This window comes from Miscanthus floridulus, chromosome 5 (genome assembly GCF_019320115.1).
Source record: "Miscanthus floridulus cultivar M001 chromosome 5, ASM1932011v1, whole genome shotgun sequence".
Classification (NCBI taxonomy): Eukaryota; Viridiplantae; Streptophyta; class Magnoliopsida; order Poales; family Poaceae; genus Miscanthus; species Miscanthus floridulus.
In genome coordinates this window covers 144,497,345-144,512,698 of record NC_089584.1, presented here as the reverse complement: position 1 = coordinate 144,512,698, position 15,354 = coordinate 144,497,345, and the positions used below count along the sequence as shown (strand labels likewise).

The following is a 15,354-nucleotide window of genomic DNA, read 5'->3' as shown; positions in this document are numbered from 1 at the left end:
TACTAATAAGGAACATTAAATATAGATTAATTACAAAACCCATACATAGATGGAGACTAATTTGCGAGACGAATTTTTTAAGCCTAATTAATTCATCATTAGCACATGTTTACTGTAGCAACACGTTATCAAATTATAGACTAATTAGGCTTAAAAGATTCATCTCATAAATTAGTCGCAAGTTATGCAATTAATTTCGTAATTAGTTTATATTTAATACACACATCAAAACATTCGAGGTGAAAGAAATCGTAGGACCTCCGGTAGAAACAGGCAGCAGCCGCCTGCCAGGCCGCCACCGCGTGAGTTCGCGGGGGCTACAAAGCCCGCCCCGCCCCGCCGCCGCGGCATCTCATCTGCATCCACCGCCACAGCCGAGGAAAAGGAAAAGAGAGCGGGGAACCGGGGAAGGAGTGACCATGGTGAGGCTCCCGTACGTGACCGCGCTCACCACGCTCTTCAGCTACGGTCTCCTCTTCGCCTTCGGCCAGCTCCGCGACTTCTTCCGTAGGATCCTCGACGCCCGCAAGCCCAGCAACCTCAAGGTGCGCTGCCGCTGCCTGCCTGTCTTTGCCCTGCGCCTGCTCGCCCCCGGATTCGTCACGCTCGCTGCTCCGTCTCACGCCGGCTGCCTCCTTGCCGTTGCTTTCTCCGCAGGGCTACGCGCCGATCTGCTTGGGCCTCGAGGATTTCTACACGCGCCGCCTCTATCTCCGCATCCAGGTGAGGCGACTGCCAACTTTTCCGTAGGCTAAAAAAAAAGGAAAAAAACATCGTTTTCTGATGCGTTCCTTTGTAATTATTAGCAAGCAATAGAGAGCTAGTCCCTTTGCCCCCTGCCCCCTGGCACTGATGATTAGATACTCAGCCTGCGGGGGTCGTGACCGCCCCCACGGTATTGTGATTAAGAAGAGGTCTTCTCGAGAAAATCCCCGAACCCCCGCGGCGAGCGAGGGGATTTTTTTACCCTCAGCTTAAATTCGCTCCCATGGCAGTTCGAACTCACGACCTGAGGGGTGCCTCCGGAACTGCTAACCAACTGGACTAGCATCCTTTGGCCACTGATGATTAGATGATACCATAACGAAACTTAGTTTCAAATATTATTACCATATAAAACCGTTGCAACTGAAAGCTGTAGAAATTGGTCTTTTTCATTGTTTCTGAAACACTCCAATTTTTTTTAAGAGTATCTCAAGCACCCCAGTTTCATCTACTATTGAGCTGGAATTTTCATCAATGAGAAAAAAGTAGTGTCAAAGAAATGAAAGCTTTTGATTTTCAAGTGAGTTCCACAGGAACTGAAAGATTGCCTCAGTATTAACAGGTTACAGAGTTCCGTTATTATGAAATCTTTAATCAGATTAGGTATGTATGAACCATGCATATGAACCTAAAGATTCTGATGCCCTGCTATGTGAGGGGTTACAGTATCACCATTTACCTACTAATGCTATATCTATTTAGGTTTCCTTGTTGACTTATAATCTCAATTGCCATGGCAGGACTGCTTTGGCCGGCCGATTACGAGTGCGCCAGATGCTTGGTTCAACGTGGTTGAGCGCTACTCAAATGACTGCAACAAGACACTCCAGTGCGTTACTTACATTCCCTCCTATAGCCATTTAGCAATTGTCTCAGCATGGATGTCAACATCTAACCTGGTGCATCTTTAATGCAGTCGTACCACAGCAACAACCAAATGCCTTAACTTGGGTTCATATAACTACCTTGGTTTTGCTGCGGCTGATGAGTACTGCACCCCTCTTGTTATTGAGTCACTGAAGAAATATTCGGCTAGCACGTGCAGTGTTCGAGTTGACGGAGGTTGCTGCTTATTTTTATAAAACTATGTCACATTTTGCCTAGGTTGAATGGTTTCAGCAATGTATCATAAATTGTTAGACTAATTGTGTTTTATTTGATATTAGGCAATACTAAGCTGCACACAGAGCTCGAAGAGCTTGTTGCAAGATTTGTTGGTAAGCCTGCGGCTATTCTTTTTGGCATGGGCTATGTGACAAACTCTGCTATCATTCCTGCTTTGGTTGGGATGGTATGTTGTGAAGATATATATGCTCAAAATGTCTGTTTTGTTCTTTTCATGGGCTCTGCAGCTAAGGCTACTGTAATAATTGCAGGGAGGCTTGATTATTAGTGATTCACTGAACCATAATTCTATAGTCAATGGAGCTAGAGGTTCAGGGGCCACTGTTCGGGTTTTTCAACATAACAGTAAGAGACTAACAATTGCATTGCAAGTACTGAGGTCAGTGGAGCACTGTAAAGTTTAATGCCTTTCCTTCAATTCTTCCAGATCCTGCTCACTTGGAAGAGGTATTGAGAGAGCAGATTGCAGGAGGCCAGCCTCGTACACACAGGCCATGGAAGAAGATCATTGTGATTGTTGAGGGAATTTATAGCATGGAGGGGGAGCTATGCAAACTCCCTGAGGTTATTTCTGTCTGCAAGAAATACAAGGTTCGAGATTTTTTGTGATGATTTGTGCTTTGTATTAGGATCACTGTGCATCTTGGTAATGGCAACAAATATTTTCCTGCTTATGGGATGTGGGCTGACATGTCATTACTAGCATAGATATCATTGCAGCTTTCACTAGTGATTTAAACTACTAGTGTCGTATTGGGTCGACTAATATACTTCACATATGAACAGGCCTACACATATTTAGACGAAGCACACAGTATTGGAGCTATTGGAAAAACAGGGAGAGGTGTATGTGAGCTACTGGGAGTGGATCCAGCTGATGTTGACATTATGATGGGTACATTTACAAAATCATTTGGATCATGCGGAGGTTACATTGCAGCATCAAATGTAAGTGTATAGTCACTTAGCTGTTCCTGACTGAACAAACTTTGAAGTTGACAAATCTGACCCACCAAATGTTCATTTTTGCAGGAGATTATTCACCATCTAAAGCTTACATGCCCAGCCCATATTTATGCAACATCCATGTCACCTCCAGCAGTCCAGCAGGTCATTTCAGCTATAAAGGTCATCCTTGGTGAAGATGGAACTAACAGAGGTACAACATAAAGAATTGAAATTCTTACATCTTGCCAGTTTCTTATCTCCTGTCTTGTTGAAAGTCTTAATGTAACAATTGTTCTAATTAGGGGCCAAGAAGCTCGCTCAAATTCGAGAGAACAGCAATTTCTTCCGCTCGGAGCTTCAGAAAATGGGTTTTGAGGTTCTTGGAGATAATGACTCGCCCGTCATGCCTATCATGCTTTACAATCCTGCTAAAATTCCTGCATTCTCAAGGGAGTGCCTGAGGCAAAATGTGAGTTCTCATACACACAATCTGCTATGCGCCTAGCATGCAGTGCTCACATTTCTTAGTGAGAGTTTGTCTCAAAATAGTTCCTCATTTTGTTAGTTTACTAATATGATCTATTCAACTCCGCCTATGTTGTTTCAACATAGCAGGTTCCAAGTCCTGGTAAAGGAGGAGGGTTGTGATAGGCGTGGCGAGCCAATGTTAAATCTAGCCATTCTAATGGAGATGAAACCCGAAAGAAAACCGTTGGGGCGTAACTCTCTTAGCGACGCGCCATATCGGAATCCGGGTATGGTGTTAAATGGGCAAGGGCCGGGTCGGCACCCCCTTGTTGACGCGTCGTGTCGTGATCTGGGCATAGTGTAAGTAAGCAAGGATCGAGTCGTCGCTTCCTTAGTGGCGCGCTACATCAGCGCCCGGGTGTAGTGAAAAATGAGCAAGTGTCTTCACATCTGAGTCGACGGGTGCGAAAGGTAAGGAAGCTAGTCGAACCAACTAGGATCCGTTTAGGTAGTTGGAATGTAGGGTCGCTTACAGGTAAGTTAAGAGAATTAGTTGATACCGCGACTAGGAGGCGTGTAAATATATTATGCGTTCAAGAGACTAAATGGAAGGGTCAGAAGGCGAAGAAGATGGACAATACATGTTTTAAGCTTTGGTACACAGGGACATTCGCAAATAGAAATGGAGTAGAAGTTTTGATTGATAAGAGCCTCAAGAATGGTGTGGTGGGAGTGAGAAGGCAAGGAGATAGGATTATCTTAGTCAAGCTTGTCGTCAGCGATATGGTCTTGAGCGTAATTAGTGCGTATGCCCTCCAAGTAGGCCTCGACGAGAGTGTTAAGAGACAGTTCTGGAAAGACTTAGATGGCCTGATTAGAGCTGTACCTAGTAGTGAGAAGCTTTTTATAGGAGGAGATCTTAATGGGCATGTAGGTACTACAAGCGCATGTTTCGAGGTAGTTCATGAATGTTTTGGGTATGGTAGTAGAAATCAGGAGGGGGAGGAAGTTCTGGACTTCGCGGTAGCTTTTGACCTGATGATAGCCAACACTTTCTTTAGAAAGAGAGAATCTCATCTAGTGACCTTCAATAGCGGACAACACTTTAGCTAGATTGACTTTGTCCTCACAAGAAGAAAGGACAAACGAGCATGCTTGGGTTGCAAGGTGATACCAGGGGAGTGTGTTGTTTCTCAACATAAGCTTTTGGTGGTAGACTTTCGTTTTCAGGTGCGTGCCTGTAGGGATAAACAAGCGATTGAAAGAACAAAGTGGTGGAAACTGAAATGGGAGACGTCAGAGGTATTCAGGGAAGGAGTTATCAAAGAGGGCTCTTGGAAGGAAGAAGATGACAAACATGTGGGAGAAGATGGCAACTAACATTCGGAAGGTGGCCTCAGAGGTGTGTGGAGTAACCAAAGAAAGAGGAGGCGAGGCTAAAGATACTTGGTGGTAGAACGAGGAAGTCCAAAGGGCTATTAAGGAGAAGAAAGAATACTATAGACGCTTTGTACCATGACATGAGTGTGGACAATATAGAAAAGTACAAGGTGGCAAAGAAGACTGTAAAGCGAGCTGTAAGTATGGCAAAGGTAGAGCGTACGGGGATCTTTACCAACATTTGAGTACGAAGAAAAGAGAGAAGGACATTTATAGAATGGCTAGGGTTCGTGAGAGAAAGACAAGGGACTTCAACCAAGTTAAGTGCATTAAAGATGAAAGGGAGCATCTCTTGGTGAAGGAGGATGAGATCCGATATCAATGGCAAGAGTATTTGACAAATTGTTCAATGGTGAGAATACAGACACAACCTTTCAGTTGGATGACTTTTGATGACACCAATAGGCACTTTGTGCGGAGAATCCAAGAATCTAAGGTCAGAGAGGCGTTGAAAAGGATAAAAGTAGGTAAGGCGATGGGACCGGATGGTATCCTAATCGAGGTGTGGAGATGCCTCGGGGACATAGCTATAGTATGGCTAACCAAGCTGTTCAACCATATTTTTTGATCGAACAAGATGCCTGACGAGTGGAGAAGTATATTGGTACCGATTTACAAGAATAAAGGGGATATTCAAAGTTGTAATAATTACTGGGGAATTAAGTTGATGAGCCATACTATGAAGCTATGGGAGAGAGTTATTGAGCATCGCTTGAGAGCAATAACGTGGGTCTCTATGAACCAATTTGATTTCATGCCCGAAAGGTCAACCATGGAAGCCATTTTCTTAATAAGACAAGTTATGAAGCGGTATAGGTAGAAGAAATATTATGTGGTGGGCTTTAGACAAACATAAAGCCCCAACGAAGTACGTCGGGCTCATTAAGGACATGTACAATAATGTTGTGCCTAGTGTTCGAACAAGTGATGGAGACACGGATGACTTCCCGATTAGGATAGGATTACATCAAGGGTCAGTTTTGAGCCCTTATCTGTTTACCTTAGTGATGGATGAGGTCATAAGGGACATACAAGGGGACATCCCTTGGTGTATACTTTTCGCGGACGATGTAGTGCTAGTTGATGAAAGTCGGACATGAGTGAATCAGAAACTGGAGTTATGGCGGGAGACTTTGGAGTCCAAAGGTTTTAGACTCAGTAGAACTAAAACTGAGTATATGAGATGTGACTTCGGCACTACTACTCGGAAGGAGGAAGATATTAGTTTGGAATGTCAAGTAGTGCCTAGGAAAGATACATTTCGATATTTAGGATCAATGCTACAGAGAGACGGGGATATTGATGAAGATGTTAGCCATAGAATCAAAACAGGGTGGATGAAGTGGCGCCAAGCATCTGGTGTCCTATGTGACAAAAGGGTATCACATAAGCTAAAAGGCAAGTTTTATAGGACGACGATTAGACTTGCTATGTTGTATGGTGCAGAATGTTGGTCTACGAAAAGACGACGTGTTGAACAGATAAGTGTCGCGAAAATACGTATGTTGCGTTGGATTTACGGTCATACAAGAAGGGATCGAATTCGAAACGATGATATACGTGATAGATTAAGGGTAGCACTAATTGAAGAAAAGCTTGTCCAACACCGGTTGAGATGGTTTGGACATGTCCAACGGAGACCTCCATAGGCACCGGTGCGTAGTGGAATCCTAAGCCAGGATAGTAACGTGGAGAGACAGAGGAAGACCGAAGTTGACTTGGGTAGAGGCAATAAAAGGAGACTTAAAAGGATGGAATATACACAAAGACTTAGCCTTAGATAGGAGTGCTGCCAAAGGGCGCCTAGTTCAATCGGTTAGGTGACTCAGCGGCACTCCTCAGGTCCTGGGTTCGACTTCTCGTGGGAGCGGATTTCAGGCTGAGGTTAAAAAAATCCCCTCGCCCGTCCCCATGTGCCAAAGCGCAGTGGAAGGCTTCGGCCCGGTTCTCACAGGGTTACGGCACCTCCTGCGTCAGGATTGAGGCGGGGGTTCGGGGGTTTTCTCGATCTGTGTGAGAAGATCTTCTTAGTAAAAAAAACCCGGGGGCTGTCATAACCCCCGCAAGTCGAGTTTTTTTAGATAGGAGTGCTTGGAAAACAGTTATTCACATGTCTGAACCTTGATTGCTTTTGCTGGGTTTCAACTCTAGCCTACTCCAATTTGTTTGGGACTTAAAAGGCTTTGTTGTTGTTGTTATTGTTGTTGACTAATATGATCTATTCCCCAGGTTGCTGTTGTTACTGTTGCATTTCCTGCCACACCACTTCTACTTGCGAGAGCTAGGATATGTATCTCAGCTTCCCACTCCAGGGAAGATCTCATAAAAGGATTGGAGGTAAAGCACACACATGCTCTTATCTGTGTTACTAACTAGGTGGCTTGGTGCAAGATACTCCACTGCTGTACTGATTGCTATGCAGGTTATAGAATTAAATTTCATGCCAATTTTGCAGGTTATCAGCAAAGTTGGTGACCTTGTGGGTATCAAATACTTCCCGGTTGAGCAAGAAAAGACCACGGCTGTTGAAAAACTGAAGAAGATTCAATGAACAGTGGCAAGAACTCTGATGCTGTTGGCTAGGTTGGCAGGGTCATCTTGGTGTGCATCGTATGCCTCAGTTTGGCCTTTCTGTGCACCTCTGGGCCCTTTTTTCTTGTCCTTTTGTTTCTGGAGAAATTTAGATTTTGTACAGTATGTATCATCCACCATAGTTCAAGATATAACAGGCAGATAGACGTTGTCATCGAATTCAGAAAAGCAATTTTCCTGGTTACCACTTTAAACCATTTAGACTATATGACTGAAATCATGTAGATATTTGCAGTATTATTATCATCATTCTGGTTGTTTTGAATTGGACAGTCTTTGTAACCATGTAACAAATCTGGAGTAGAGAAATGTAAAAGACAGCAGAGTTGAGTCTGAATCTTTTGGTGAGCAGTGCTTAGTGTTGATTAATCTGACTAAGTGATCTTACCAGTCACCAGAGGCCCATAAGTTGCAGTTACTCAGTATGCTTTACTTCAAGGACATGGAGACTGATAATTTTCATGGTGATTAAGTTAACCTTTTGTCAGTAATTAGTACCAGGCCTTTGGGCCCTTGACTGAGGCCTTGTTTGGCCGGGCTCTTGGCGGCTCCGGCTGACACCCCTACGACGAACACTGTAGCATCGGAGCTGTTTTTCTCTCCTCGCCTTTTCTCTCTCACTGTAGCGTGGTTACTGTTTATGGAGCCAGTGAAGCTCGAATTTCTGGCTCTCGCTCTGGTTTCTTACACGCTACAGTGTAAACAATGTAGGAGCCGAAGCACCTCGGAGACGTACCAAAGCGGCCCTGAATGTGGATGTGAAGAAGCCGATATGTTAAGAGAGGATAGAGTGGGCCAGACCAGTCACTGAAATGTTACTATCATCAGGAGGCAGGATACAGAAGTTGCTGTGACATTGTGCTAGGAGTGCACAAGCATGAGATTCAATTGAACTGGAGCACACGGCCTTTCTGGTTTAATGTGCTTGTGTTTGTCTTGTTATGCCTTGGTTGGTAGTATTATGATCAGAAAAAAAGAAGAAGAGATGTGTGTGTGAATGTGAAGCTGGGGCATGACTAGAGGCTGGAGCATGAGAGGGGCAGCTGTGGTCATGCCTGTTATGATGCCAAATGCCTGATGCAGTGTACTGCTCCCTGCTTTGCATGGCACAAAAGGGCCTCGTTCTCTCTCTGTCTAGTCAAACAGGGACCTGCACCAGTACAAAACTTAGCCCTTGTTTAGTTGGACCCCAAAATCCAAAAAGTTGCTACAGTACCTGTCACATCGAATGTTTGCGGCCCGTGCATGGAGCATTAAATGTAGACGAAAAGAAAAACTAATTGCACAGTTTGGTGGGAAATTGCGAGACGAACGTTTTAAGCCTAATTAGTCAATGTTTGGATACTATTTGCCAAATAAAAACGAAGGTGCTACAGTAGTCCCAAAATCCAAATTTCACGAACTAAACAAGGGCTTAGTCCTGGTATTATATAAATAATATGCAGGTGGATGGATTCAGGCATTCAACACTTTGCCTTGACGGGGATGAGTGAGATGTCTGTGAACTGTGATGTGGTTCTTTTTATAAAGGAAAGCTTGCTGTGTGGATTCTCTCTTGGGTCCATCAGCCAGGGATTCAGACTACATATGCTGCTATGTCCTGTACTATATATAGGCAATGGAAAAAAGACTCAATCCAGGAACAGCACTGTAGCTGAAGAACAGTGGCAAGTGTTATGATCTTTCATGTGAATCAGCAGACAGCTCCTACTTTCTTTGTGGTTCATGCTAATGCAGAGAGGGAAAGAATCAAGAGCTGCTACAGATTGAACTGAATTGGGGGTATCCTTGTTCAGGTACTTGGAATATCAGGAGCTGATGGAAGCTTGAACATTTTTTAGGATCCTCTGCTCCTGGAGCTGGACAAAGGCATGTTCGTTTCGTCGTAAACGATCGTAGATTATTTACTGCTGGCTGGTTTGGTGTGAGAGAAAAATACTGTTCTAGCTTATAATCCACGATCATATACGAGCAAACGAACAGGCTAAGATGGGCTAAGGCATGCATTTCTGTTGGTGTTAACGGCAAAAAAGTGATTCCTGACCTTGCCAGCTCTTAACTACTTTGCTGCTACTGAGCACATATATTAACTGCAGTGCCTGGTTCATTTCTGTTAGGCCTTGTTTAGTTGGCGAAATTTTTTGGAAAATGGTACCGTAGCATTTTCGTTGTTATTTGGTAATTAGTGTCCAATCATAGTCTAATTAGGCTTAAAAGATTCGTCTCGTGAATTTCGTCTAAACTGTGTAATTAGTTTTATTTTTTATTTATATTTAATGCTTCATGCATGCGTCCAAAGATTCGATGTGACGGAGAATCTTAAAAAATTTTGCAAAATTTTGGGAACTAAACAGGCACTTAATAGGAATAACTGCACAGGTTATTCCTGTCCTAGTCAATTCTGAACTCCTTTAATTTGCTACTGTTGATGATATATACTACTAGCTAGTAACTGCATCTCCTGATTCATGCTAGCTTGATTGTGATTACTCAGTCATTGAGGCCTGTCCTGTCTCTTGGTCTGCAAGCCAGGAGGCAAACTGGCTTCAGAGATACAAAAATGATTTTATATAGGATCAAGCTGCAGAGTTAATCATAGCCGTTGAGCATATGCTTTTTATATACGTGTGCGTGCATATGCTTTTTACATGCATGCCAGTTTACTGGCTTTTTTCCAAAGACGTGCATGCATGCATATGCACTTATGTAGTGGCCATGTACTACGACCAACAGGACTACTCTTTCCGTCTAAAAAATAGAGTCGCTATGGGAATCATGCTGGTCAAACTTTTTTAACTTTAATTAGGTTTGTAGAAAATATGTGTAACATTTATATCTCCAAATAAATTTATTATCAAAGTATATTCAACAATCTACCTAATAATACTAATTATATACTATAAATATTAATATTTTATGAAATATATTTGGTCAAAATTAAAAGTTGTTGATTTTTTTAAGAAACGAGATTTTTTTTTGATAGATGGAGTATAGCTTTATGTGCAGTGGAAGTAGGCCCTGTTTAGTTTCGAGCTCCTAAAACTTTAGTTTCTAAAAGTTTTAGGCAGCTTTCTAAAACCTTCTAAAAGAGTGTTTGGTTGCACCTCCTAAAACTGACTAAAAGCCATAAATGTTGTTGAACAAAGACACTTTTACCCTTCTTTAAGAGAGAGAGGGGGGAGGGGGCAATAAATGAGGGGTAGTGGGGGTCCAGGAAAGACTTTAGAAGGTTTTAGGAGGGGTGGAGCTCCTAAAGAAAAACCAGCCTCCTAAAACTTTTAGGAGGTTTTAGGAGGGGGTGTTTGGTTCTTTAGACAGATTCTATCTAGATTTTAGCTCCTAAAGCTTTTAGGAGGGGTAACCAAACAGGACCGTAGTATCCTACCCTTAGCCTACCAAAGAAGCATACAAAACAGTAAAAAGAGGCAGGACATGAACAGGAAGATACCCTCCTCGGTGAGCCTGATGGAAGGCTGTTCCTACTGCCATTAAATCTTGTGGTGGCCTGCCAAGTGAGGTAGCCAGCAGTGAGCACTACTGCAATGCAAAACCTTTTTTTCAGAGACAGCTAGAGACAAAAGAAAGTAGAGAACAACACTAGAGGGGACACTGAAACACAGAGGACGAGCAGGCCCGGACCCTTGTTTGGTTTAGCGGTTTTGAGCTGTTTCATTCACAAAGATTCATCAGTGATGTGTCTTTCCATGGCATCAGTGCATGGATGCAGGCCTTGCTGTTGCTGCTGGCAGCTACAGCATTGCAGGCCAGCCTTGTGCTGCTGCACTGCATGCATGCATGAGTGATCGATGTGCATGGTCCACAAGATCTTCCTTGACACATCACGAGGAACTATGATCAAAACCCTGACCTCCCCCAATCTAAACATCTTGTCATGCACAGCAAAATATTTCTTTTCCTCCTCCCGTGCCATGCACATTGTAGACAGGAGAGAGAGAGGGGGGATTCAGAGAGAAGATCTAGGGCTTTAAGGGGGTGTTTGGTTATTTAGTCGTTTCTAAAATTCATGTCACATAAATATTTAGATATTAATAAAGAGCATTAAATATAGATTAATTACAAAACCAATTACACAGATGGAGGCTAATTTGCGAGACGATTTTTTAAGCCTAATTAATCTGTCATTAGCATATGTTTACTGTAGCACCATGTTGTCAAATCATGGATTAATTAGGCTTAAAATGATTCGTCTCGCAAATTAGTCACAAGTTGTGCAATTAGTTTTGTAAGTAGTCTATATTTAATACTCCATGCATGTGTCTAAACATTTGATGTGACAGGAATTTTAGAAGGGACTGCAGTAACCAAACAGGGCCTTAAGTGTTATAGTGTGCGTGCACTTTATAAGCATGCAGAGGTGTGGGCTGGTCAAGAGAGACTGCAAACTGCGCCAGCACTGCACCACAAGTGAAAGCGAAATCTAATCGAAAGTAGTGAGGTGCTTCAATTTCTATACAACATTTCATCTCAGAACGCCAGTCTGAAGGCAGCCAAATAGTGCTCAGATCAGGTGGCTAGCTCTCAATTCTCAGGTACTCTTGCCGAGTGTTTGGTTTGAAGATCAAGTGGGTTGGGTTGGGATGAACCCAGTTTTCTGGGATGGGATGAACCCATCTCATATTTGATTTGAGGGTTAGAGCCGTTCCAGTTTTCTATTTGGTACGAGGGATGGAACGGGTTGGGATGGATGGTACTGTTAACTCCATTAGTAGCTATCTGCGTGGCACCTAGCTGTCAGTGACTCCTCCCTTTTCTTCCACCTCCCGTCGCACCGCCCTGCCCCCGCGGCCCGCACCGCGTCGCCCTGCCCTGGCGCGCCCTGCACCACGCAGCCCTGCCCTGCCATGGCAGCCACCTCCCCGAGCCAGAGCTCGCCCACCATGGTGAAAGGTCCTAATATGGCTAGACGGGGGGGGGGGGTGAATAGCCTATTTAAAAAACTACAAATCAACTAGAGCAATTTGATTAGTATGATAAATAGTGTAATGCAAACTTGCTCTAGCTCTACAAGGGTTGCAAGCCACCTATCCAACAATTCTAGTTGCAATGATTACTCAGGCTGACAAACTTGCTATGTAACTACTCACTAAGAGCTCTCAAACTTGCTACTCTAAAGAGCTCAACTAGATGAATGTAAATAATAAAGTAAGCTCTAAATTCTAATTACACTAAAGAGCTTGTATCAACTAGTTTGCAAGAATGTAAATATAGAGCCAATCACCGGGAGAATGCCAAAGACAAGAGACAATCGATTTTCTCCCGAGGTTCACGTGCTTGCCAACACGCTACGTCTCCGTTGTGTCGACCAACACTTGGTGGTTCGGCGGCTAAGAGGTGTTTCACAAACCTCGTCCACATGATAGGACACCGCAAGAACCTACCCACAAGTGAGGTAATTCAATGACACGAGCAATTTACTAGAGTTACCTTTCGGCACTCCGCCGGGGAAGGTACAACTCCTCTCACAATCATCGGAGACGGCCACGAACAATCACCAACTCGTGCCGATCCTCCACCACTGCACCGAGCCATCTAGGTGGTGGCAACCACCAAGAGTAACAAGCAAAATCTGCAGCACAACACGAATACCAAGTGCCTCTAGATGCAATTACTCAAGCAATGCACTTGGATTCTCTTCCAATCTCACAAAGATGATGGATCAATAATGGAGATGAGTGGGAGGGCTTTGGCTAAGCTCATAAGGTTGCTATATCAATGAAAATGTGCAAGAGAGTGAGCTTGAGCCGACCATGGGGCTTAAATAGAAGCCCCCACGAAATTGAGCCGTTATACCCCTTCACTAGGCATAACGCGGGCTGACCGGACGCTGCAGTCCAACTGACTGAACACAGCACTGGACGCTCCGGTCATGAATACCGGACGTGTCTGGTAGCCCCCAGACAGCCACGTGTCCAGTTCAAACCATCATAGTCGTTGCTACTTAATCTGCCGACGACCGGACGCATAGACACAAATGACCGGACGCTGAGCCGCAGCATCCGGTGGAGTACAGTAAGCATCCACCAACGACTGGATGGGTCCGGTCACACTAGACCGGATGCTGCCAGCGTCCGATCGACTAATCTGCCGAGCACTGTGTTAGCTAATTCACACCGAACGCGTCCGGTGTGGCGACCGGACGCGTCCGGTCGCTGAGTACGTCGCTAAATACCGGACGTGTCCGGTCACCATACCAGACGCGTCCAGTAGCTCTAAAACTAGCGCGACTAACTCCTTTTCAACTCTATCTTCTTCACCCTTGCTTAAATGTGCCAACCACCAAGTATATCACCATGTGCATATGTGTTAGCATATTTTCACAAACGTTTTCAAGGGTGTTAGCACTCCACTAGATCCTAAATGTATATACAATGAATTAGAGCATCTAGTGGCACTTTGATAACCGCATTTCGATACGAGTTTCACTCCTCTTAATAGTACGGCTATCTATCCTAAATATGATCACACTCACTAAGTGTCTTGATCATTTAAAACAAAATAGCTCCTACATTTTATACCTTTGCCTTGAACCTTTTGTTTTTCTCTTTCTTCTTTTCCAAGTTTAAGCATTTGACCATCACCATGCCATCACCATTATCATGATCTTTGCCATTGCTTGGTCACTTGGAGTAGTGCTGCCTATCTCATAATCACTTTGATAAACTAGGTTAGCACTTATGGTTTCATCAATTAACCAAAACCAAACTAGAGCTTTCAATCTCCCCCTTTTTGGTAATTGATGACAACCCTTTCACAAAGATATGAATTGAGATTTAATTGAATTCACGTTGCTTGTCCAAGCATATCTACCATGTGTAAAAGAGTATGTACAAGTTTTATGAACTCTAAATGGTAGTAATTGCTCCCCCTACATATGTGCTAAGAGTTTAGATTGTAGCTTACACATATGCTTAGATAGGAAATATAGGGGTCAATTTCTACCACATGATGCTAAGGTATAAGAGATGGACCTTTGAAGCGTGATACCAATCGGAATGCATCAATATTCCATCCTTAGCATCATTAGTAACTAGACATACACAAAAACTAGAGTACCACGTGAGATCAATATTACATGCAAGGGTCTAGTTTCTATAGAATGAACATAAGTCTAGTTACTCTAGCCTAAGCATGCTAGTTTTTTATTTCATCATTCAAACCTATAACTAGCATACATCACACAAGCATGGATATTGAAATTTAAAACTTATGTTATGCAAGCAAACATATGAAATGTTCATTCAAATGCATCATACAAGTTTATGAGCTTGCTCCCTATACTTGTGTGATCAAAATTTTAATTGATTTCTTTCCTTTATCATATCTCTCTCCCTATGTCAAATACTCCCCTATCACTCATATCTTTGTTTCTCTCCTCCTTTGTCAACAATTAGCACAAAAGGTGGGCTCAAATTATAGATAGGTTGGGGTAAAATAATGTGAAATGAGGATCATGTTTCAATATGGTTCAATCTAGTTTACTTGCAAAAGATATTTAACTCGGTTTGATCCAAGGACAAGCTTCTTTACGCCTCTAAATAAGGGTTATCTTGTACCATATTGAGTTAAACACTTATAGCTCATTTACTAAATCAAACACTAGGTTTACAAGCCCACAAACATATCATATGCTACCACTAGATCATTTCAAACATACAAGCAATAGTGGTACCATACAAGCATCAAATTCATTTGATTTTCATGAATGAGCCTAGGACATGATAGGAATGACTAGATGCACTAAACAAGTCCTTAGCAATGGATGGATGACATGTCAATCAATTTTACCTTGCTTTGCTCGAAGGAGATGTATGTCATATAATGGGGTTGCATCAACACATATTGGAGAAGTCAAGTATGTTCAATTCATTCCTTAGCTTGCAAAACCTCTTCTCATCAAGTGGTTTGGTGAATATGTTGGCAAGTTGATCTTCGGTGCCCACACTCTCTATGCAAATGTCCCCTTGTATTGGTGATCTCTTATGAAGTGATGGCGGA

General features: G+C 43.1%; 1 protein-coding gene across 1 annotated transcript; it reads left to right on the top strand.

Annotated features, from left to right (window-relative positions):
- Positions 1-277: 277 nt before the first annotated feature.
- Positions 278-7,671, top strand: LOC136451058 (long chain base biosynthesis protein 2d-like). Its single transcript, XM_066451802.1, has 12 exons — positions 278-545; positions 658-723; positions 1,506-1,594; positions 1,682-1,827; positions 1,932-2,056; positions 2,142-2,235; positions 2,318-2,481; positions 2,677-2,838; positions 2,923-3,049; positions 3,141-3,307; positions 6,976-7,083; positions 7,202-7,671. The coding sequence occupies exons 1-12, from the start codon at positions 420-422 to the stop codon at positions 7,295-7,297; spliced, it is 1,470 nt and encodes a 489-aa protein (XP_066307899.1). The 5' UTR covers positions 278-419; the 3' UTR covers positions 7,298-7,671.
- The last annotated feature ends 7,683 nt before the right edge of the window (positions 7,672-15,354 follow it).

Excerpts from the sequence above, each read along its gene's own strand:
- LOC136451058 (XM_066451802.1), top strand. The coding sequence starts at position 420 with ATGGTGAGGCTCCCGTACGTGACCGCGCTCACCACGCTCTTCAGCTAC. Across the intron at positions 546-657 it reads GCAAGCCCAGCAACCTCAAG|GGCTACGCGCCGATCTGCTT; the intron begins GTGCGCTGCCGC and ends CTTTCTCCGCAG. Across the intron at positions 3,050-3,140 it reads TGAAGATGGAACTAACAGAG|GGGCCAAGAAGCTCGCTCAA; the intron begins GTACAACATAAA and ends TGTTCTAATTAG.